Source organism: Onychostoma macrolepis, chromosome 17 (assembly GCF_012432095.1).
Source record: "Onychostoma macrolepis isolate SWU-2019 chromosome 17, ASM1243209v1, whole genome shotgun sequence".
Taxonomy (NCBI): Eukaryota; Metazoa; Chordata; class Actinopteri; order Cypriniformes; family Cyprinidae; genus Onychostoma; species Onychostoma macrolepis.
Genome location: NC_081171.1, coordinates 919950 through 943894, shown reverse-complemented (window position 1 = coordinate 943894; position 23945 = coordinate 919950). Strand labels below are relative to the sequence as shown.

General features: G+C 33.6%; 1 protein-coding gene across 2 annotated transcripts in view; it reads right to left on the bottom strand.

Annotated features, from left to right (window-relative positions):
• The window catches only part of LOC131523431 (formin-1), an 83459-nt gene extending 59715 nt beyond the window's left edge, over positions 1-23744 (bottom strand). Inside the window, exons 1-3 of one of the 2 annotated variants that reach the window (XM_058749813.1) lie at positions 22434-23744; positions 10379-10551; positions 1-6 (exon numbers count right to left, since the gene is read on the bottom strand). The exon at positions 1-6 is cut by the window's left edge and continues 112 nt beyond it. In XM_058749813.1, the coding sequence (XP_058605796.1) occupies positions 1-6; positions 10379-10551; positions 22434-23727 (1473 nt within the window). In that variant the 5' untranslated portion in view covers positions 23728-23744. Of the gene's footprint in view, positions 7-1462; positions 2481-5337; positions 6450-10378; positions 10552-22433 lie in introns of those variants that run through there. The other variant, XM_058749812.1, reaches the window with a different exon arrangement.
• Between the last annotated feature and the right edge of the window lie 201 nt (positions 23745-23945).

Sequence of the window (23945 nt, the reverse complement as noted above, 5' to 3'; positions counted from 1 at the left end):
CTCAGACTGAGGAGACACACAGTGTGCAGAAATGAATCAACGTCTCAGAGAAGACCAAGAAAACCAATGCACTGCATGAGCACACACTCGATTTCATTTAGCTTTCAAATTATTGCTTCAACTCAGCTGAAGTTAGTTTATAAACTTTAAAAATTACATAAAATGCTGCCCACGGGATCTGAGATTAACACTCACAAAATACCAAACGCAAGCAAGAAACGAGGTCAGTTGACCAAGAACAGCATCATTAAATCAAAGTGTAAGAGAAATAATCTTCACCAAAACACAAACATATTTGGAGGAAAATTCACACTCACAGACTCACATATATCTAATGCTTAGAGCTGATTTTCACCAAAATGCGAGAAAATTAAAAGAACAACACTTTGCATTAAGGTATCATTGGTTAAGGGTTTCGTTAACACAAAAGCAAATGTTGTTAAACTGTTAATGTTAGTTAATAAAATACTGTTTAATAAATAAATAAATACATTAATTAAATGTATTAATGTATTAAAATTGAATTATTTCAAAACTTAATAGTGTTAATAAAATATTGTTAGCTTATAAAAAATACTGTTTACTGGTTGCTTGCATTATTTCACAATACATTAATTAATATTAACAGATAAAATGTAATATGTTTTCTATCACGTTGATTGAGATGTAATAAATCATCTGTATGAGCATACATCTGCATAAAAATAATTAAACGATAAATAATAATTAAAAAAATGTATATTATTTCTATTTTTATAGGGACAAAATGCTTTTTTGTTAATTATAATAATTTTGTTATAAATAATCAATCAATTCTTTAATTAAATAATTTATTTATTGCCAGTAAATGTTTTCAATTACATTAACTGACGTTTAGCACAAAAGTTCATTTGGACCCTTAAAATCAGATAAATAAATAAATAAATTATATATATATATATATATATATATATATATATATATTATATTTCTAAATGTACTAAATCTAAATGTAATATTATTATTATTATTATTAATGTTTGTTAATAATTAACATTTTTATAAATCTAAATCTATTTTATTAACATTTGTTTGGACCCTTAAAAATCAGATAAAAACAGAAAAACCTAAATAATAACAATGAATCAATGAATCAATTAATGAATCAATCAACCACCCAATCAATAAATAGCACTTCTTTTTTTATGGGGACAAAATGAACTATTTTCTTAGCCTTCAAAAATATTTATTGCCAGTAATTTTTCTCAAATAAATTGACTGACATGTGTAGCAATAGACCTTTAAAATCAGAGAAAAACAGAAAAATCTAAAAATAAACAACTACTGTAACTACGATACTAGAAATGATCGACACTCTTTGGATTTATTTCAATGAAGAATTATGTTAACAACATCATGAAGACTGAATGATTAAGGAATGATGGCGTTGATTGCGGCGTCGTAAATCATCTGTAATACATACTTTCTCCTCTGTAGGACTGTCAGCGAGCGGCGCTTTACTCTGCCTCTCAAAGATAGACCTCAGCAGCTCTTTATCGTTCTTCTTCTTCCTCCTGACAGCGTCCAGATCCAGCGCGGCATCCACAGGATCCTTTTTAGCAGGTTTAGAGCTGGATAATTTGGATTTTAAGGCATCAAACGACGTATCCGTCACGGTTTTAGCAGCGCTCACTTCATCGCTCGGATCCGGAGCGATGGATTTGTCCTCGTTCTGTTTGAGTTCAGCGTTCGACACTTTCTGTAGCAAACCAGTGATTTCAGACAAACTTCTGGGTTGGCTTTTCTTCTTAGTAACTCCAGCGCTGGTGGTTTGATCGAGTTTGGCTTTGTTGACGTGTTGTTTGAGGCTCAGCAGCGCTCGATCCGCGTCTCGCTGTTTGATTTCTGAAAGCGTCTCCCTGTCGTCTCCGACTGCTCCTTTCTTTAACACTCGTAAACCACTGAACAAAGCGGGAATCTGGTATCTGTCTCCGCTGCTTTTAGCCAAGCTGTTGTCCAGTTTGGAGTCTTTAATAGGAGGAGAAAGAGCATCTGGCACGCACTCAGATCCCGAGACCGTCTCTGAAAGACCTTTTGTCTCCGGCTGAAGATCTGAGGTGGGTAAAACCTCAGTATCTCCTTTTTGGGAATCCGTCTGAGACGCTGGATCTGCTTCTGAATTGCCTTCTTCTGAAAGCGAAGAAACATCTGATCCAGACGCAGATTTGTGAAGAGCAAGGACTCGTCTCCAGCTGCTAACGTCTGAGTCGCCTGTGAAACTTCTGTTTAGTATTTCTGACGCTGAATCTACTCTATGAACGCTCAAAGAACGCTCTTTCTTGGTGTCTTCCAAAATGCGGGGTGAGAAATCCAGCGAGCGGTTGATTTTTCCGTACGAGCCTCTCCGGCTCAGAATCGAAGCGTCTTTAAGCGATCGCTCCACGAGACTCTCGGCTTTGACAACAAACGGCTCGAGTTTCTCCTCAGATCCTTCATGTTCCCTGTCAACAACAAGAAGATTTAAAGCGGGGTTTTTACACTCATATTTACCAAAATTGACACTTCAAAAATCATTTTTGTCTTGTTTTCCAGTACAAAAATCTATCATTCTTAATTCAAGATACAGTATTTATTATATAAAAAAATAAAAAAATTAATTGTTGGAGGAAAAAAGCTTTTTGCTTAAAACAAGGAAAAAATATTGGTCAGAGGGGTATAATCCTAAATAATCTATAAATAAACTTGTTTCCTCTTTGAATTAAACCTAATTATTGTGTGGCATTTTCTTTTTCCAATGTTAAAGTATTGGAATAAACCTTACTGACTTTGCACACACAGGATAAAACAACTAGGGGTGGCTCGATACCACTTTTTCAGAACCGATCCCGAACCGATACCAAAAATTAGTATCTGCCGATACCGATATCGATCCGATACCAGCGCAGTTTTTTTAAATCAGTGTTGAATTTTTATACCTCAATGTGTGTTGACCTGATCACGACTTTTTTGTGTTACACACAATCTACTAAATATAGACAACTTTATTGTACAGAAAAACAATAAATGAATGCATATATAATTATACTCTATTTTAAAGTAGGTTAGTGGAAATGTCACTGCAATAGACAATAGAACAAAAAAACAATAAAACCATCACAGAAAATTCTAATGGTTTCCACTACAAATACCCTTACAAACATTACAAACCATCAACTTTTAACCATTAAAACCATTAAAAATGGTTTTCTGTAGTGTGTTTTGGGACATATTCCATTAGGATTTATTGGTTTTAACAAGCCACCAATAGAAGGTGAACAATTACCAGCAGAGACCAACAGGGTCCATTACAGTTTCCATTAAAACCAATACAAGTCCCATTATAACCAGTAAAACCATTACAAATTCTGTGAAGGTGTCTATTGATTTTTTTCAGCAGCAAAGTTACTCTAGAAAAATCATGAGTGCACAATAATTTTATCAAATCTAAAATTAGTGGAAAAAAACATTATGGGGAACAAATAAAAGTGAATAAGTGTAGGACTAAATCTGGTAAAATGATATACATTGTTCTTTGTATTGTTGTAAAATACATTCATGAAAAACAATATATTTATATATAAATATATATACTGTAAAATTAAAAAACATTTATTTTAAATGTATAGCACAGTAATGAGGCAGAAACATATGATAGATAAGATGAACATGAAAGGCTATTAATAATAAAGTATTATGATACAAAAGTCTCCAAATACAGAGCGGCACAAAGAGCTGATGAGCATCCCGTGCGCAGAACGATGCGCTCGAAGCAACACAGAGTCACAGAACATACTCGTTAAGAACATAGTGCTCTCTAGTCCAGTGTTGTGATCTAACAGACACCCGGTAGAAAGTAACACGATTTTGAAAACAGCACAAATTAGTCCTGCGAGATAAAATCCATTTATGCAAAACCATTTATCTTTATTTACAGATCAGCTTTATTTATTTACAGATCAAACTTTATGGTGTTTTATAATGTGGCTTTATTGTGGCTTTTGTGGGCCTTAACAATAACACAATAGTATACACAGAATATCGGATTTGGATCGGTCTCGTCTGACCGATACCCCGATCCGCAGAAAATGCCAGTATCGGAGCCGATACCGATACTGAATATCGGATCGATGCATCCCTAAAAACAACTTCTCAAAAATATTTTGATTTATTTTTTACTTTTTTAACACTTGCTGGTCAAAAATTTAAAGCAAAAATTATCCCACAAAAATTGCTTATTATTATTAAATATTATTTTTTATTTTTGTTTCCATTTTGCTATATTATTTCTAAATTATTTTTCTTTCAATAAGCACAGGTTTTCTGTTTCTTTTTGGAATTGATGGATCGTAGGCAAAAACTGAGGAGCATAACCTCGTATCAATGAGATTTGCTGATAATATAGCATAAGGAGAGATTTACAAGCAACTTTTAAAAGGCCATTTTTAACCTGGAACCCCAAATTAGGCAAAGTATTTTCAACACAGTTTGTTTCTTAAGATATTTTTTTCTTGTTTTAAGCAAAAACTCACTTAATTTTGGTACATTCTTTCAGAAAAAAAGAACTAACATCTAAAGGCATTTACACGACACCATTTTCAACTAAAAACTTACAACTTCTTAGTCATTAATTTTCACAACAAACTAGTTTTGGTGGCCTGAAAATACAAACTTTTGAAAACGTGCACATTTTTGACCGTTATCGATTTTTATGTCGACTACAAAAAAAAGCAAACTTGGTGATGTTGTGTGTGCATATTACGTGTTTGCATAATGTTTCTTTACAAAGTGACATGCATTATATAGTTTTTAAGCCGTTTTTGCAGATCCATGTGAACGGGGATTGTTTTGTCGTCTGTATTCGAAAAACTGTATTTAGTACACTGTTGTCGTGTAAACATACCCTTATATGTGACCCTGAAGCACAGAAGCAGTCATAAGCAGCACAGGTATATTTGTAGCAATAGCCAACAATACATTGTATGGGTCAAAATTATCCGTTTTTCTTTTATGACAAAAATCATTAGGATATTAAGTAAAGATCATGTTCCATGAAGATATTTTGTACATTTCCTACCGTAAATATATCAAAACTTAATTTTTGATCAGTAATATGCATTGCCAAGAACTTCATTTGGACAACTTTAAAGGCGATTTTCTCAATATTTTGATTTTTTTGCACAATCTGTACTGTATAAAGCCCGACAGAAATAAAGCTGTCATTTTACTTCAAGTAAATGCATCTTGATTTAAGAATAGTCAGATATTTGTACTGGAAAACAAGGAAACAGTCATTTTTTGCAGTGTATCGGTTGCTCTAACCTTCTCTGAAGGCCTGTGGTGTCTTCCTCATCGTCGATGTACGTCTCCACTCGGGTCACCTGCACCAGATACGGATCAGAAGACCGGTCCACATTTTCCTCCAAACCAGCTCCAGATTTCGGTCTCAAAGGATCTGCTACTCCATTATAACCATTAGCAGCTTCATCAGGTAATGTTCGAAATGACGTCAACACAGCCGTCGTCTGATCGGACGTGGAAAACCCTGAAGAGATCCCAGTGTGCTTCGAATCCATATCGCTGTTTGCATTGAATGCTATGAGCTGAAACCCAATAGCTGCATACTTAGTGTGGTTTTACTTCAACCTGCATGCGCTCTAGTTTCAAAGACCGGAGAAAACAAAAGGTTTCTGTGCGTGAAAATCCCCGGCGTTCTCTCGCTCTCGCTCCAGCATTTGGAAACACTTCTGCTCCAGAAGTAGTTTTACTGCAGTTCAGTGTGATTCTCCAAAGAGAGAAACCAAACAGAGAGTCTACAGTGTTGAACTAGTTCAAGGAATCTCACAGAACTAACGGATACGAGCTCCAGATATTTCCCTTAAACTTTCCCGAGGGTTTTTTCCAAGCACTTCCTGCTCCGGCGGAGTCTTGTGTTTCTCCTGGAGAAAGTTCAGCGCTGTCTTTGGAGAGTAAGGAGTCGCGCAGGTCTGATTACTTTTCTCTCCAACCACTCCCTCTGTCTCTGTTCAGATATTCACCTGCGAGTGTCTGGTTACTGAATGCAGGAGCTGAGATTCAGTGTCTCTCTCTCTCTCTCTCTCTCTGTGTAATCTCCTGCAGGGTCAGGTGGAGTGGGCGGAGCTTCACTATTACAACAGTGGCTATAATCAGCTCTGCTGAGGTCACTGGCCACGCCTCTCTGTTGCTATAGCGCTGACCTGTAGCGCTTGAATACAGAGTGTGCAGAGAGAATCAGTGACCGAGGAGAAGGTCTGCAAACCTACTGTACTATCTCCAGCGGTGAGAGACTGGTTATAGTTAATTAGAAAAAAAAGACTGAAAAACTCATTTCAGCCTGGTAGAAGTAGATCAGAAAACCAGAGAGATCTTAAAATTGTGCAGGACACAACGTAAATGCGCTATGAGAGGTTTTCATTAACACATAAAATGACTATAATCAATTTATAAATATTCATATGATATTTATATATTAAATGTATAATAAAAAATGTACATTAAAAATATAGCCTGAATTTAAGTGTGTGTTTATATATATATATATATATACACACACACATGCATACTTATATAATATGTATAACTAATATAATTAATATAAAATAAACATAAAAAGTTTTATATGTATATAATGTATGTGCATAGAATACAAGCGTATGCATAGAATGCATACAGAATATAATAAAATAAATATTTTTAAGACCTAAAAATCTATACATATTTTAAATGTTTACATACTATTTACATAACATTAACATAATACTTAAAAATAATTAAAAATATTTATAAATAATATAAATAATAATATAAATAATATAAATAATATTTCTAACATTATTTGTTTTACATAATTTAAAATAAAACAAATAAAAATATTCATAAAATATAATAATGATACAAGAATGAATATTTATTTGCATCATATTTAACCGATACATATTTTAAATGTTTATATAATATTTATATAACAAAGAAATGTAAAAATATAATTAGGAGTTATTATAAGGGCAAAATATGTATAAATAAATAAATCTGTCTATAACTGATAAAATCATCATAGTCTTCTTTCTCATAAACATGTTTTAATCGTTTTAAAAAATCTGAACCCAGAACATCAGGTCGTTGAGCACATTCCGTTCAAGAACCCGAACGCTCCGGTCGTCACAGAGATCTGGCAAAGATCCTGCTCCAGTTCACGGACTGTTTGCCATGTTTCAGGATGAAAGGAAATTCATCCCGAAGAAAAGTGTCTTAATGAACCAACAACAACAACATGTGCCAAAGTTCAGCCGAAACCCACGGTCCGGTTCAGATGAAACTAGTCCATCTACTGAAACCAGAATATAGAGCTGAATTAGTTCCGCACGTGCAGTGGCCTACATCAGTGCGTCTGCATTATAAGCAGTCCGGGCCTCTTCTGAGCTCTTATGCAAGAGAACCAGCGCTTATGAACTTACTGCCACCTGTTTCTTGAGCCGTAAGAACAAGAAACACCAAATAAACTAAAGCTTCTGATTCAAACTACATCTACACTGAAAAAATGTCATTTATTTAAAGTGCATTTTTATATTGGTCTAACAGAAAATCATGGTTTCAGTTAAAAGAAACAATTGTGTTTAAATAATATTTTCGCTTGACACCAGAGTGTTAATGTGCAAAACATAAATATTAAAAAAAGGACATTGCTAAAAAGTTGTCTATAATTTACAGTAAGCAAACTAAATTAAACAAATGTTTTTAGTTTTATCTTGAACTTATCTTCTAAGTGAATATTTAATAATAATTTTGATTATATATAAGAATATATAATACGTTCATATTTTTAATCATTTTTATTTCTTATGTATGCTGTGATAAATATTTTTAATATAAAGGACTTTGAATTACCATTGTTTATGAAATGTGTTATATAAATAAACTTGCCTTGCTTATTATAACCAATTTAGCTTTCTATGGTGAAATAAAGTTGTAAAAGATAATATAATATAATATAATATAATATAATATAATATAATATAATATAATAAATGTTTTTGTATGGTGTTTTTTATTATTTTTTATTATTATTTATTATTATTTATTCTATTTTATTTATTTTTTAATTTTTTGCTTTGTAGGAATATTTTTTGTCTTTGGGAAAATCAATACTTTTCATTAATATTAAATCAGATCCAAACCATAAATACTGTATAATTTGAGAAAAAACTAATAAATTAGGCTGTATCAAGATAATTTTTTTAAGGTGGACCAAAGTATTATTTTGTCAGTGTTGTGAATAGTCTGAGTCGACTCTATAAATAACAGTAACCTGTCAGGAAAAGTTCACATCTATTGTTGATGTTACTGAGAAGAACAATGACAAACTACCACAAAGGCTCCGGAGCTGGTGTAGAAGCAGTTAGATTAACCTGTAGGACCAGATAACATAAGCACCCAAACTACACGGCGTCTGATAGAGATCATGAAGTCATTTAATCTGACATTTGCTGCTCACTGTGGTGTGTGTATGTGTGTGTGTGTGTGTGTGTGTCACGCCCGTCTAATCTGATCTGAGATCAGTGTGTGTTTTCCAGTGTGGTCAGATTCAGGCGCGTCACGGGTGTGTCGGTATGCTGGCATTTCACTCAACTTTACTGAAGTGAAACACACACACACACACACACACACACACACGATAAACAGTGTCCCATGTGAACCCAGCTAACGTTCTCAGAGGGTTCTCTTAAAGTTATGAGCAAACGTTCTTCTAGTAATGTTAATAGTATGTTCATTAAAAGTTATCTGGTCTTAATAATGTGCTCACAACATTAGCACAAAATATTTTTTTAATACATCATTCATGGAAACATTTCAGCTGGACGTGAAACATTTAAAAGTAACGTTAAAAAGTAACAATGTTTGCAAAATGGAATGTTCCCTAAACGTTCACAAAACCAAGAAATAATGTTTCTAAAACATTTAAAGAACTGGACATTTTGAATGTTCAGAGAGCATTCAAGAAAGTATAATTGTATTACCTTATGGGAACGCCCTTAGAACATGTTTTAGTGTATAAAGGGAGGATTATTCAGACGTGTGGAGGAAACTCTCAGTGCAGTTATTACAGTTATTAACATGTTCTGCTGCTGAATCAGTCAGACCTGACCTCTAAAAAACAAACGAGTCTCCAGCGTCTCACTGAGTTGAGAAATCTGGATTTGCTGACGTGCCCTCTGGACCTGAAAGACTTCTTACACAAAGCCTGTGTGTGTGTGTGTGTGTGTGTGTGCGCGCATGTGTGTGTGTGTAAGCTTTAGTCCACAAGTTCAGAGGAACTAGACCTAAGTGTTTCTGAACACTGAAGGAAACTATTTGTTATGTCTGTCATGCACATCTGGTTATTCGGTACGTGTTTGTGTTCTGTCATCATCTAGGAGGTAAAAATTCTCAGAATGTTCACAGATGAGCAACAAAACCTGACAAAAACTAAATATGAACAATAGATGTTCTACAAAAACAATAATTCTTAAAGGTTCTCAATTATAAGTCTCTTATGTATGAAAGGCTGTTTCCACCACGGGATAAAATAAAAGGGTAATTGTGACTTTTTATCTCACAATTTGGAACAAAAGTCAGAATTGTGAGATACAAAATGTAAAAGTTTTTTTATTTTTTATTTCGTGGCAGAAACGGAAAAAAAATGGTATTGTGAGATTAACTCAGAATTCAGAGAAAAAAGTCTGTGAAATATGAAGTCAGAATTCAGAGATATAAATTCAGAAGAGTCAGAATTATGAGATATAAAAATCAGAATTGTGAGATATGAAATCAGAATTCAGAGGAAAAAAAGTCAGAATTGTGAAATATGAAGTCAGAATTCAGACAAATAAATTCAGAAAAAAGTCAGAATTGTGAGATACAAAATCTGAATTCTGAGATATAAAATCAGAATAGTTAATTATGAAGTCTGAATTCAGATATATAAATAAAAAAACTCAGAACTGTGAAATATGAAGTCAGAATTCAGAGATATAAATTCAGAAAAGAGTCATAATTATGAAATATGAAGTCAGAATTCGGATATAAATTCAGAAAAGAGTCAGAATTATGAAATATGAAGTCAGAATTCAGAGATATAAATTCAGAAAAGAGTCATAATTATGAAATATGAAGTCAGAATTCAGAGATATAAATTCAGAAAAGAGTCAGAATTGTGAGATATGAAATCAGAATTCAGAGGAAAAAAAGTCAGAATTATGAAATATGAAGTCAGAATTCAGACAAATAAATTCAGAAAAAAGTCAGAATTGTGAGATACAGAATCATAATTCAGAGAAAACAAGTCTACGGTACATTACTGACTCACCGTTATTCCGAGTTTGGGATTGTACGGAGTGTCTCCGATGATGTCGTCCTCCGGCGGCGTGATTCTCAGGAAGTCCAGGTGATCCGGTCTGCTGGGACGCCGCAAAGCCTCCTGGGTAATGGACTCATCCGCATCCAGCATCCAGATATCCTCCGGACGCAACAGAGAGTTTTCTGCAGGAAAAATGATTAAGACTTTAAGTTTGGGAAGAAGAATTCTTGAATGAAGTTCCTGCTTTAATGATAACAGCAATCATTAGTGCAAAATAGTGTTTGTATGTCAGGATGTCTAAAATATATGTGTGTCTTTACTGATATTAAAGAGCATCTGTGCTCAGAAAGACTGATCTAATGCAATAAAGCAGCTCCAGAAGTCTGATATAATCAACACACACCATCAGTCATATATAATATCATTATGAATAATCACAGAGCTGTTGTCTGTAACAGTATCTGTCAAAATCAGAGCTGAATTCATGGGTCTGTTTCAGAAGCGCTGCCTCCTCTACAACATTTCACATGACTTTGATCCTATACTTGTAATATTATTTAAAAGCGACTGCAAAAGAGTTTTTAAAAAAGCGTCTTTATTCAATTGCATTTACATGCAGCAAGCACTTTTTTTGGTCCATTTTATATTTTATATAGACATCCCATTTCGGTGTCCACATCAAATTAAACTTACAAAAAAGTGATTTTATATACGAAGAGTTTATTTGCAAAAACAGATACCTCCGCTTTTTTAAATGATCATGTTATCATGTTTTTATTGTGTTTTATTGTGTTAGTTAGCTAGTATTTTTTTGTAATTTTGTACCTAATCAAAATAACCCAACTGCAGTATGATTGAGATTTTTGAAAATGTATCTGTTTTTGCAAATGAACTCTTCATACACAGAAAGCATATGCAGATAAACTGTCTACTTGAATGTTTCAAATAACTTTTGTGAAAATATCTAAAAATGGGTGAAATAATGTTATATATATATATATATATATATATGTATTTATTTTACACTGAATGAAGATGGAACATTATTTCAACATTTTTAACTACATACTTATTCTGACCTGTACTTACTGAAATATATAAAGGAAAAGGTGATTATTTATTATTTATTTAGTGATTATACAGCAAAATTTTGGTATATGAAGTATTGTTACACTGAAAATCTTTCTGTAAATCACGGTATGAAAACATACACACACACACACATTTAAAAAAATTAATAAAAACATATTGTTTACATAATTATTCTGCTCTTAAAAGCTATTATTGCAAATTTAAAAATGTTAATTTAAACTTCATTTTATATATATATATATAGCATAATTCTGCTTCTAAAAGTTATTGCATATAAAAATTTATTTAAGATCAATCATGGTATGAAAATACACACATACACATAAAAAAAAGCAAATAAAAAAAATAGTATAGTTCTGCTTCTAAAAGTTATTGCATATTAAAACTTAATTTCTGATCTGCATGTGTGAACCCTGTTCAGAAGCGGGAAGATTGCTGTATTTGTGTTTTATATTTTAACACAATGTCAGTGTAAGAATGAATTATACTGCTCCACATCAAACATGCAGTGTTTTACTCCAGCCGATCTGAACACACAACACACATCATATACAGCATCGCTCTGTATCTTATCTCACATACTGCACATTCTACAAATTCTCAGTCGGTGGCATTAAAAACACTATTGAGAATGCAAATGAAGGCTGCAGTGATTAACCGCGTCTCATTATGATAATGCATCTGCAGCCGGACCCGCCGAGACTCCAAACGCTGACTAAACGCCTGGTTCTCTTCCAAATGCAAAGTCAGATTGATTGCATCTCTCTCTTAGGCTCTGCACTGAATCACTCTCAAAACTCATGAAATGAAGATGCTCGTCCAGTCCGGCTCCAGCTGCACTCCTGCCATCAATACTACAGTAAAACCACAGCCAAACAGAAGCAGCTGCACTGTTTTCACACTATCTTCATCTCCCATTCAACTAATGAGCTCATTAGAATTAGAAATGAAATAGCACCACCATGTGAGCACAAATCAATTTCTGATAGTCAGTTATTACGATGATCAACTATTTAAATGATCACACATCAGTGTAAAGCAGATCTCAATCTATTAGCCCCATTGGGCAGCAAATGCTAATAAAGTGTTACTTTAGTATCAGTGAAATTACATCATATCATATCGTTATACTATTATATTTGATTAATATTTTGAATTTATATTTTCCATTTTTGTTAAAACTTTAGGTAAATTGTTTTTATAATTTTTATCAGTTTTTGTTTTTCAAGTATGTCTATAGTTTTCATTATTTTTATATAGTCATTTTATTATTTTATTTATTTTTATTTTTAGTTATTTTAATAAATTATGTTAAACTAAAATTTGAAATTTAGCTTGGCAGCTAGTTGACATAAAATGCATCATTTATCTCAGTTAAAATGTATTTTAAGTAACTTTTTTTAAATTAAATTAATTATAATAACCCTGCTAATGACTGGTTCCTATGAGACAGAGAGTTGCTCTTCCTCCAGGGGGCGCCGGTGGCTCAGAAACCACTATCTGAATGTGTTATACGAGACATTTGTACAGCATACAGTAACTCAACTAAACTAAAACTAAACATTTTCATCTATTCAATCAAAAGATTTGCATCTGACATACAAATGCAGTCTCTATAGGCCAGACCGGGGCTAGTTGTCACACTTTTTAAACTGCTTCTCTATGTCTGTTCATGTGATACACTGATATACAGTAGGCAGCAGCTGTCAGATAGAGTGTGTGTGTGTGTGTGTGTGTGTGTGAGATGTCATATTACAGCACACAGATCTGTCATTGTGTTTAACAGCCTCAGGCGGTTAACAGAGCGGTTCAATACGTCTGTGCTGATGCTACATTGATAATATAAGCTTGTATTAGAGATTATATTATAGATACTCCTGTTTATATTACTAGAGCCCTCCTGTTTTTGAGCCCAGTTGATTTTGAATTCAAATATTATGTTTACCTAACTGTGACGACTTGATTCTGAGAATACGGAAATGTGAAAAGCGCCAACTTGAAGGGAGATAATTGTTTTTCTAAAATGATGCAAGCAAAAAGCATAATTTTCCCTTTATATGTGCAAATTTGTCAAACCGATCGAATCTAAGTTGTGCAGATCATTTGCTGTAAATGTATTTTTCCGTATTCATCTCATCCTATCATCAGCGTCAGCACAGAACATATACAACAGCATTCATGTCATTTGCATTTTGAGCCTGACTTCAATACAAAGGTTCCTCACTCTTCATCAGTGTAAAGAGCAGTTCACACCAAGAATAACAAGAACTATATAGTTTTAATAATCTTTCTAATTCAAAGAGAATTGTGGAATTCACACCTCTATAATGATAAAGACAGAGGAATGAAATCATTGGAATACTTTCAGAATTACTTTATTCCAGATAATGAACAATAAAAACATTGACAGCCAATCAGAATCCATCCTGCTTTAAAGAGCTCGAGCATTTAAAGGGCTAGTTCACCCAAAAATGAAAATTCTGTCATTAATTACTCACCCTGCAGCTGCAGACGACAAAAATGCAGTGCACTTACAATAAACACAACATTACCGTTACTATTATAATTATTGTTATTAGTGTGAACTCCAGTCAAATGAGATGTTTCAGGACAGAATCAGAATCCAAAGACACAAATGCACTGAGGCTTTACATTTTACAACCTAAAAACAATACTGCACTTTATTTCAGTATCAACTTGCTTATATCAATATTCTTATATATATATATATATATATATATATAAAACTTGATATAACTTGCTTATATTGCATATTTCTCCTGAACTACCCCAGCATGAATTAAAACACACCTAAAGGAGTCAATAGATGTTTACATTGGAGATGTAATGATATGAAAATGTCTTATCATGATTATAGTGACCTAAATTATCACGGTTATCAGTTTTATCACGGTATTGTTAAAATGTGCTGGAAACGTTCAACAAACAATAAATTAAATTCCTTTTTGTTTGCATAAACACTAAAACAATAACATTACCAATGATGTCTGGATTTTAAATGACAACTGTTTATCTAATAGCATGTACGAAATGTTCAAATAAAGCTTTGAAATAGTTTTATAAAATGGTAAACCTCATGTTTCAGCATTTAAATAAAGAAAAGGGTGTAGTCAAAATGACAATTGATTAATAAGTGATTATATCTGTTTTATCTGCTCCATAAATAATTCTAAATAACTTATCCGAATTGTTTAAATGTGTAGAATCCACATAAGCTTGTTTTTCCATCAACCTGTCAAAATTTACAGCAGGGCATGCAAATCCGGTCTGTTTTTAGTCCAGACAGAAACTGCTCACAGGCTGAATGTGAATGTAAATCTCTGTAAATCCAGTCTCTGACAGCAGGTGGCGCTGATGGAGCAGCAGAATTACAGCTGTTTACCGTAAACTCTGTGGACAAAACAGCATTGCGATTAAAATACTACTTTATTAGGTTTTACTTGGAGTGAAAATGAAAACAAACTGCCATCGAATCTTTTCTGAAGACGGTCAGAAGCTTCAGAGGTACACTAATATAAATTCATTCATATATTAATTCATATAATTCCCTTAGCACTCTTTTAAACCCTCCCAGATTTCTGCCATGTTTTCACTCAAAACGAAACTACTCTGTAATGTAGTCTGTAGACTTAAAATTGTGCTTTATGCTGGACAGTATTTATTTATCCTCAACTGTTCAAATCGCAGTAACCGAATATGGTTTTAATGATAATTAAAATATGAAACGGTAATACTAACCATTGGGAATTTTATTATGATTAGCAAGTTACTAGCATGTTTCTAGCATGATTATTATGTTGCTAGCATGATTACCAAGTTACTAGCATGTTTCTAGCATGATTAGTGTGTTATTAGCATGTTTTTAGAATAATTACCATGTTGCTAGCATTTTTCTAGCATGATTAGCATGTTATTAGCATGTTATTAGCATGTTTCTAGCATGATCAGTGCGTTATTAGCATGTTGTAAGCATGATTAGCAAGTTACTAGCATGGTTAACAAGTTACTAGCATGATTCTAGCATGATTAACGTTACTAGCATGTTTTTAGCATTTTTCTAGCATGATTAGCATGATACTAACATTTTGTTAGAATGATTAGCAAGTTACTAACATGTTTCTAGCATGATCAGTGTGTTATTAACATGTTGTAAGCATGATTCGCAAGTTACTAGCATGGTTAACAAGTTACTAGCATTATTCTACCATGATTAACGTTACTAGCATGTTTTTTAGTATTTTTCTAGCATGATTAGCATGTTATTAGCATGTTTCTAGGATGGTTAGCATGTTACTAACATTTTGTTAGAATGATTAGCACGTTACTAGCATAATTAGCATGTTACTAGCATGTTTCCAGCATGAACAGTGTTTATTAGCATGTTGTTAGCATTATTAGCAAGTTACTAGCATGATTCTAGCATGATTAGCATGTTACTAGCATGTTGTTAGCATGTTTGTAGCATGATTAGCATTTTATTAGCATGGTTAGCATGTTACTAACATTTTGTTAGAATGATTAGCAAGTTGCTAGCATGATTAGCATTTTACTAGCATGTTGTTAGCATGATTAGCAAGTTACTAGCATGTTTCTAGCATGATTAGCGTGTTATTAGAATTTTCATCATGATTTATCGTCCCTAGTTTACATAAGAGCACAGTGTGCTAAAAAAATGAATTTGACGACTCTTTGAGGAACTCTAGAGGAGTCTTCTTGGCTGCGCTCCTGTCTGTCTCTCTGTGTTCAGAGTGAACTCATGCTCCGCTGTCCGTGTGATGAAGGACGACGTGAAGCTCGCAGTGAACTAACATCAACCGCAGACACACACACACACACACTCAGATCCACCTCAGTCCTCACGCAAACCAACTCCTGAGGGGTTTTAGCATGTTGCTTTGTGTTTCTGAGTGTTTTACACAAATAGCTCAGAAAAACAAGCAGCATGGTATCACCACAGTCCTGTTTTCTTTAGATGGCCATTAATGCCATTTCAAAACTGGGAACATTTAAAGACGGTTTAAAGCAGCATCAGTTTATATATAACCCTCATTCACACACACACACACACACACACACACACACACACTGGTGTTTAGTGACGTGATGTGTAATTACCCACAGTGCTTGACTCATTCAGCCCACCACACACACACACACACACTTCCATGTTTGATGGGTTCATTCCATAGGCGTAATGGTTTTTCTACTGGACAAACTATATAGACCTAAACCTACCCCTTAACACAAAACTACAGGCTAGTAAAAACAGAAATAAAGGACCCCACAAAGACACCATCTTATATATATATATATATAAACATATATATACATAAGAATGTTAAAAACATGTTTTAAGAATGTTAATACATTCTTATATATAAATATATCAAATTCTGTGACGGGTAGGTTTAGGTTTGGTGATTATTAAGAATGCATTGTGTTGCCTTCTTGAGCATCAGTAAATGTTTTCGCCTTTTGTAATAGTTGTGTATGAGTCCCTCAATTGTCCTCCATGTGAAAAGATGGATCTCAAATATACAGATGATGCTGGAAAACCAAAGAATGTGCAGGAGCTGGGGGATTTTTCTGAAGAACAGCAGGAACTGCTCAGGACAAACAAGAGACTCGTGAACAACTATCACAAAATATAAAAGCAGTCGTGGATCATCCAGGAAACGACACATAGTATTAAGATTCAAGGGTATGTAAACTTTTGAACAGGGTCATTTTTATAAATTCAGTTATTATTTTGTCTTGTGGAGAATGTATGTGAAATAGCTTATTCAGGACAGTATTAAATTAACAATAACATGCAATTTTCATGATCCCTCTTATTTTGTTAAAATTATTAACATTTTGCATATTCTGCTGTATATTTAGTCATCTTGTGGGGTCCGATTTAAAGACCACACAAAGTCAAACGTTCCTTATTTTACTATCTTTGTGTGGTTTTTGTTAAAAACAAGTTCACACTCTCAAACACACACACACACACACACACACACACACACAGTGACATGTCAGGAGTACTGAATGCCAGACATGCAAAGCACGCAAGAAACGCAGAGGATCTTCAGTGTCTCTCTGTCTGTGTGTGATCAGTTTCATATGACCTCTGGACTGATTGCTTTATTTCATTACACTTATTACTGATGCTGAGCTGCTGGAACCAGTGCAAACCCAGCTACAGGGAACACTCTCACAACTTTATCTGACGCTTTTTAAATGCTAGGACAAAAGTTCCTAAAGTAATGCTCTTCTAACTATATTAATATTTGATATATGTTCTCATAACGGTGAGAGAAGACGTCTGACATAAACATTTTTTAATCATCCTTATGATGAGGTTCTCAGTGTTGAGAGAAAATGCTGTTAGAATATTAAAAATAAATTTTGGGTGAAAATAAAGTTGTAAGAAACTTATTAGTAACCTTTAAATAACGTCCTATGTACAATAAGAAAGCTGATTTTAACGTTCATAGAATATTGCAGTTTTGTTTCAACAGTTCACACACATTTTCAAAACTTTGCCTCTTTTTTACAAACTTCACACACAAATCCAAGAATTGCACTCAAAATGCAAAATGCCTCGCATCTCTTGCAAAATGAAGCACTGCATTCAAAATATAACTTAATAAAACTTTTGCAAACACCTTTGCCATAATATTAATTCCTGTTAGATTTGTGTGTGTTACGTAGAGAACTGTGTGTTGTGTTTTGCAAAAAGTGTTTTCTGAAATTGAAAACTGAGTCAAAGGCTGAGAATCAGTGTCTGGTTTTGCAGATTTGGTGTGTTTCTGCTGTTTGAGCGTCAGCTTTCAGAAACTGTGTGACGAGGAAAGATTTAGAAAGCAGGTGAAAAAACTAAAAATATAACATTTTCAGTAAAAAATAAAGTTAAGAAAATGCTGTAAGAAATGTTTTTGTAACTGAGTAAAGATGATAACTGCTGTTTAATTTCCTCAGGAACTGATTCTTTACACGCTGGAGGTATTTATAGAGGTTTCATTGATTGATGAAACGCTGTAGTGTAATGGAGTATAGAGTAACCGCTGCTGTTAGACAATCTACAGCGTACAGCAACTCCTGAGAGTACCGGAGAGTTCATCACATGAGCGACGCGCACTGGAACACGGTTTAATAGTGCGGAACGAATGAAACCACAACTCCACAATAATTAGAAAACATTTACACTGCCGTTCAAAAGTTTGGGATCAGTAAGATATTTAATGTGTTTAATTGAGTCTCTTATTTGATCAAAAATACAGAAAAAACAGTAATATTGTGAAATATTATTGCGATTTCTAATATTGGTTTCCTTTTTTGGTATACTTTTAAAAATAATTTATTTCTGTGATGCGCAGCTGTATTTTCAGCATCATTACTGCAGTCTTCAGTGTCACATGATCTTCAGAAATCATTCTAATGTGCTGATTTATGATCAGTGTTGAAACTGTTGTGCTGCTTCTTTTTTTTTTTTTTTGGAGCCTGTGATACTTTTTTCTTTGATGAATAAAAAGTTAAAAAGAACAGCATTTATTCAAAATAGAAATCTTTTCTAACGATTTAAGTCTTTACTATCACTTTTTATCCATTCAACACATCCTTGCTGAATAAAATAATTTCTTTAAAAAAAAAAAAACAGTAAGAAAAAATTTACTTTTGAATAGTATTGTATGTTGTAACACAAAATTTCTATTTTAAATAAACACTGTTATTTTTAACTCTTTATTTATCAAGGAATTCTGAAAAAAAAGTATATATATATATATATATATATATATATATATATCACAGGTCCCCAAAAAATATTAAGCAGCATAACTGTTTCATTGATTTCTGAAGGATCAAGTGACGCTGAAGACTGGAGTAATGATGCTGAAAATTCAGCGCTGCGTCACAGGAATAAATTATATTTTAAAGTATATTAAAATAAAAACTGTTATTTTAAATTGCAATAATATTTCACAAAATTACATTTGTTTTCTGTATGTTTGATCAAATAAATGCAGCCTTAATGAGCTTAAGAAACTTCTTTTAAAAAAATTAGATTAATCCAAATAAAAGTTTTTGTTTACATAATATGTGTGTGTACTGAGTATATTTATTATGTATAAATACATACACATGCATGTATATATTTAAGAAAAATACGTTATGTTTATATATGAAATATATTTATATATAATAAAAATATGAATATAAATATACATGTAAACACATTTTCAAAATATATACTGCACATACATAATAAATATACACAGTACACACACATACAGTATATTATGTAAACAAAAACTTTTATTTTGGATGCGATTAAACGCAATTAATCATTTGACAGCACTAAAAAAAAAAAAAAAATTACAAATCTTACTGATCCCAAACTTTTGAACTATTACTACCGGGATTTAGAATAGCACAAAAACTATTTTTATTAAAAACTCATTATTATTATTATTATCGTTCAGAAATATAAACTATATCTCGTTCTGCTCTGCTGCTGACCCTTTCTCTTATAAGCAGCGAGTGTTTCAGGTTCATATAACGGTCATGTGTGATCAGATCAGCTCAGCTCTGGAGTTTATTATACCGCAGACTTCATGCATCTCTTCTGCCTCAAGCAAACAGAGTCTCATAAGCCTAACAGGCGATGATCAAATCATACTATCTGCTGAATATAGGCTTGAATTAGAGGAACATCACAGAAAGGGCAGACGCTTAATGGGAATTCTTTCTTTTCTGGTCAGCGCAGCCATGAGATGCAGCTTACACGCTTCTGAAGTCCTGCTCCAGCAACAGAGGCTTTAATCCTGCTAATGTTTGGGACTTCTGAAGCGACCCAAAGCAGAACAACAAGAGGAAGGTGCAGAGCAAATTATGTTCATGAGAACGGCAGCGCTGTTTGAACCTGAGAGCCGACGGTGGCTTTGATCTTACTGAGACACACACACACACACACACACACACACACACACACACAGAGAGAGAGAGAGAGGCCAAAATTCTTGTCCTGAGTCACATGACAAGCCTAAGAAATCAGAATAAACCTGGACGACTGACATTAATAGCAGTGAGTTTGATTTCACAAGAATAATTCCCAAATAACTAATTTAGGTTATTAAAAGGGGTAACACTTTACAATAAGGTTCACTACATTATTTAACATGAACTAAGAATGAACAGCATTTATTAATCTTAGTTAATGTTAATTTCAGCATTTACTAATGCATTATTAAAATCACAAGTTGTGTTTGTTAACATTAGTTAATGCACTGTGAACTAACATTAATAAACAATGAACAACTGTATTTTTATTAACTTACATTAAAGATTAATAAAGAGTGTAATAAATGTAGTGTTCATTGTTCGTTCATGTTAATTAATACATTAATGATAACCTTATTGTAAAGTGTTATCTTCAAACGTTGTGGGAACATTACTTTGAAATGTTTCTAAAACACTGAAATCTCCAGTGTTTTCTTGCTGTGAATATAACGTTATTTAAAGGTTACAAAAATGTCTTTATTTTCACTTTATTTTAAAATGTCTTGTTTTTACTTACAGTGTTCATCAAATGTCAAATAACATCATAAGAACGTTCCAAGAATGTCGTTTTAAGAATGTTTTCACAATATTATGAGAAGCACATTCTAAGAACTTTATTTTCGCCAAAATATAACGTTATTTGAACGTTTATTTGTAATTCTCATCGTGATTAAAATCTTATTTAAGGGTGACTAAAACGTTTCATTAACTTTCTACTAAATTTTATTTTTACCCAAAATATAACATTACTTGAATGTTTATTTTTAATATTCTATGCTATTTTAATATTTTCTTTTCGTGATTAGAACGTTATTTAACGGTTACAAAAACGTTTCTTACAACATTTTACTAACTTTATTTTCACACAAATTATAACGTTATTCAAATTCAAATAATATTCTAAAAACATTAAAATGTACAGCTTTCTTGTGATTAGAACATTATTTAAAGGTTACAAAAACATTTCCTAAATGTTCTACTAAATTTTATTTTACCCAAAAATATAACTTTATTTGAACGTTTATTTGTAATATTCTTAGTATGCTAAAATGCATGGCTTTCTTTGTGATTAGAACATTATTTAAAGGTGACTAAAACATTTAATGTTTTTTTTTTTACCCAAAATATAACATTACATGAACCTTTAGTTGTAAATCTCTATGGACATTAAAATGTCCACTTTTCTTGTCGTGACTACGTTATTTAAAGGTGACTAAAATGTTTCTTAAACATTCTACTAAATTGAATTTTTTCTTTTAAAATGAGCAGTTTTATCAGCCTCCGATGTGTAGGTTCAGTATTATAACTTTAATGTCAATAAATAGGTTCTTTTCATTGCCATTAAAGTGAAATAACTGAACATAAACATAGGATTAATCTCATCCAAAATAAAAATTTTATTTACATAATATATGTGTGTGTACTGTGTGTATATAAACACACACATGCATGTATATATTTCAGAAAAATGTTATGTTTATATATTAAATATATTTATTTATAATATAAATTATATAAATATAAATATAAACATGTTTTCAAAATATATACTGTATGTGTGTGCATTTATATATATATATATATATATATATATATACAACTCACACAGACATATTATGCAAACAAAAACTTTTATTTTGGATGCAATTAATCGTTTGACAGCACTAATTTACATGTATATATTTAGATTCATATAATTTATATATATATATATATATATACATAAACGTAACATTTTTCTTAAATATATGCATGTGTGTGTATTTATACATACATAATAAATATACACAGTATACACACATATACTATGTAAACAAAATTTTATTTTGGATGCGATTAATCGCGATTAATCAGTACTAATTTAAACTCTTCATATGAACTATTACATAACAGAGCAGTTTCTTACCTGAAGTCGTGGCACTCGATGTACTGGCTCCATTCAGACAGAAATGATTGCTGAGGTTCAAGTCTAACCGTGTGATCGTCCGGCGGTTGCCGTTTTTGTCGATGACCTCTGAGGCGACTTTGGGCTCGTCTCTCGAGCAGCGTTTATTCCCATCATCCTCCTCAGGCAGCAACACAATCCGGTGGTTCATCTGGGGACTCGGAAGTTGAGAAGACAGAGGTGATAAGACAGGAGACATGCTCTGGAGACTGTTGGCAGGAGGATAAGACACATTGAAGACCCCAGAGAGAGAGCTTGATGTAGGGCTTCTGCTCCAGGGACGAAGGTTAGAGCTTCTAGAGTTGGCGTCGATGGAGGGCGAGAAGTTAGACCTGGTTTTCTCATTGTTCACCTGAGTAAAGCGCTTGATCTCTTCTTGTCCAGCTTGCTGGTGATCCAAGCTGTAACGAGATACAGGTTCCTCTTTGGAAGCCGTATGGTTTTGTTTTGTAGCCATTTCATCAATTCTCACGTCTCTTTGATTGATTTCCAAACTTGATTGACCTTGTTGGTTTCCTTTAATATTCCCATTAGTCGTTATCTCTTGTTGGACACATCCATGTTGGTTTCCCATTGGTTTTTTGTACTCCAATGTGAGTTGGTTATCAAACTCCAACAGCTCTGCACAAAAATCCATTTCGGATTCCATAAAATCCCACCCATCGCTTGCGATCTGGAAATGTTCCTCCATTGGAGGAAAAACCTCGCTGGAGACGCTCACATAAGAGCCTGATCCTGGAGTATCTATTCCATGGATGGAGATCGCTTTCGGAGAAACCTCGGATGCTCCACTTTGCACCTTTTTCTTTATCTTGCTCTGCAAGAACTCTTCAGCGCTCTTCGAACCCAGCTTCTTCAGCTTACGAACTCTTGAAGCTGCTCTCTTATGCTCTGGGGACGGAGAAATAGCGCTGTTAACATCACCTCCCAGATGTTCCCCATATCCTTCCAGAAGCTTTCCATCTTGGTTGCCCATCTTAATCCTGTCTGCGCAGTCGCTGCATAAAGACAGGAGGTCCGTCAGCAGCTGATGGTGTTCTGCGGCGAGCCAGTGGAGCTGCGCGACCGCTCCTTTTGTCGCCTCGCAGTAATACTGGCCTCTTTGTTTGGCGACTTCATCCTGAGGCCGGACTTCACGAGGGGTTTGGTCAGCTCGTGAGAAAGCTCGAGATTTCCTCGTTGGGAAGTAGAGACTGATGAAGCACAGCTCCTGGATGGGTTTGTATAGACGCAGCACCGTGTGCGTGCCTTCCATTACGGGGCTCGTTTTAATTAGTCACACTCCTAAATTAAGTTGGCGGTTGTCTCGTGGGTCTCGTCTCGAGTCGGGGACGGCCCGGAGTGGACTGACACGGCGGGTGTTCGTCATCGGGGCGATCGAAGGCCTGTCAAAATGACGGAGGCTTTTAGTGCGACACTCATAAATCTGTTTTAAGATGCAAGTAGAATTGAAGAGTTCAGATGCCTCTCAAC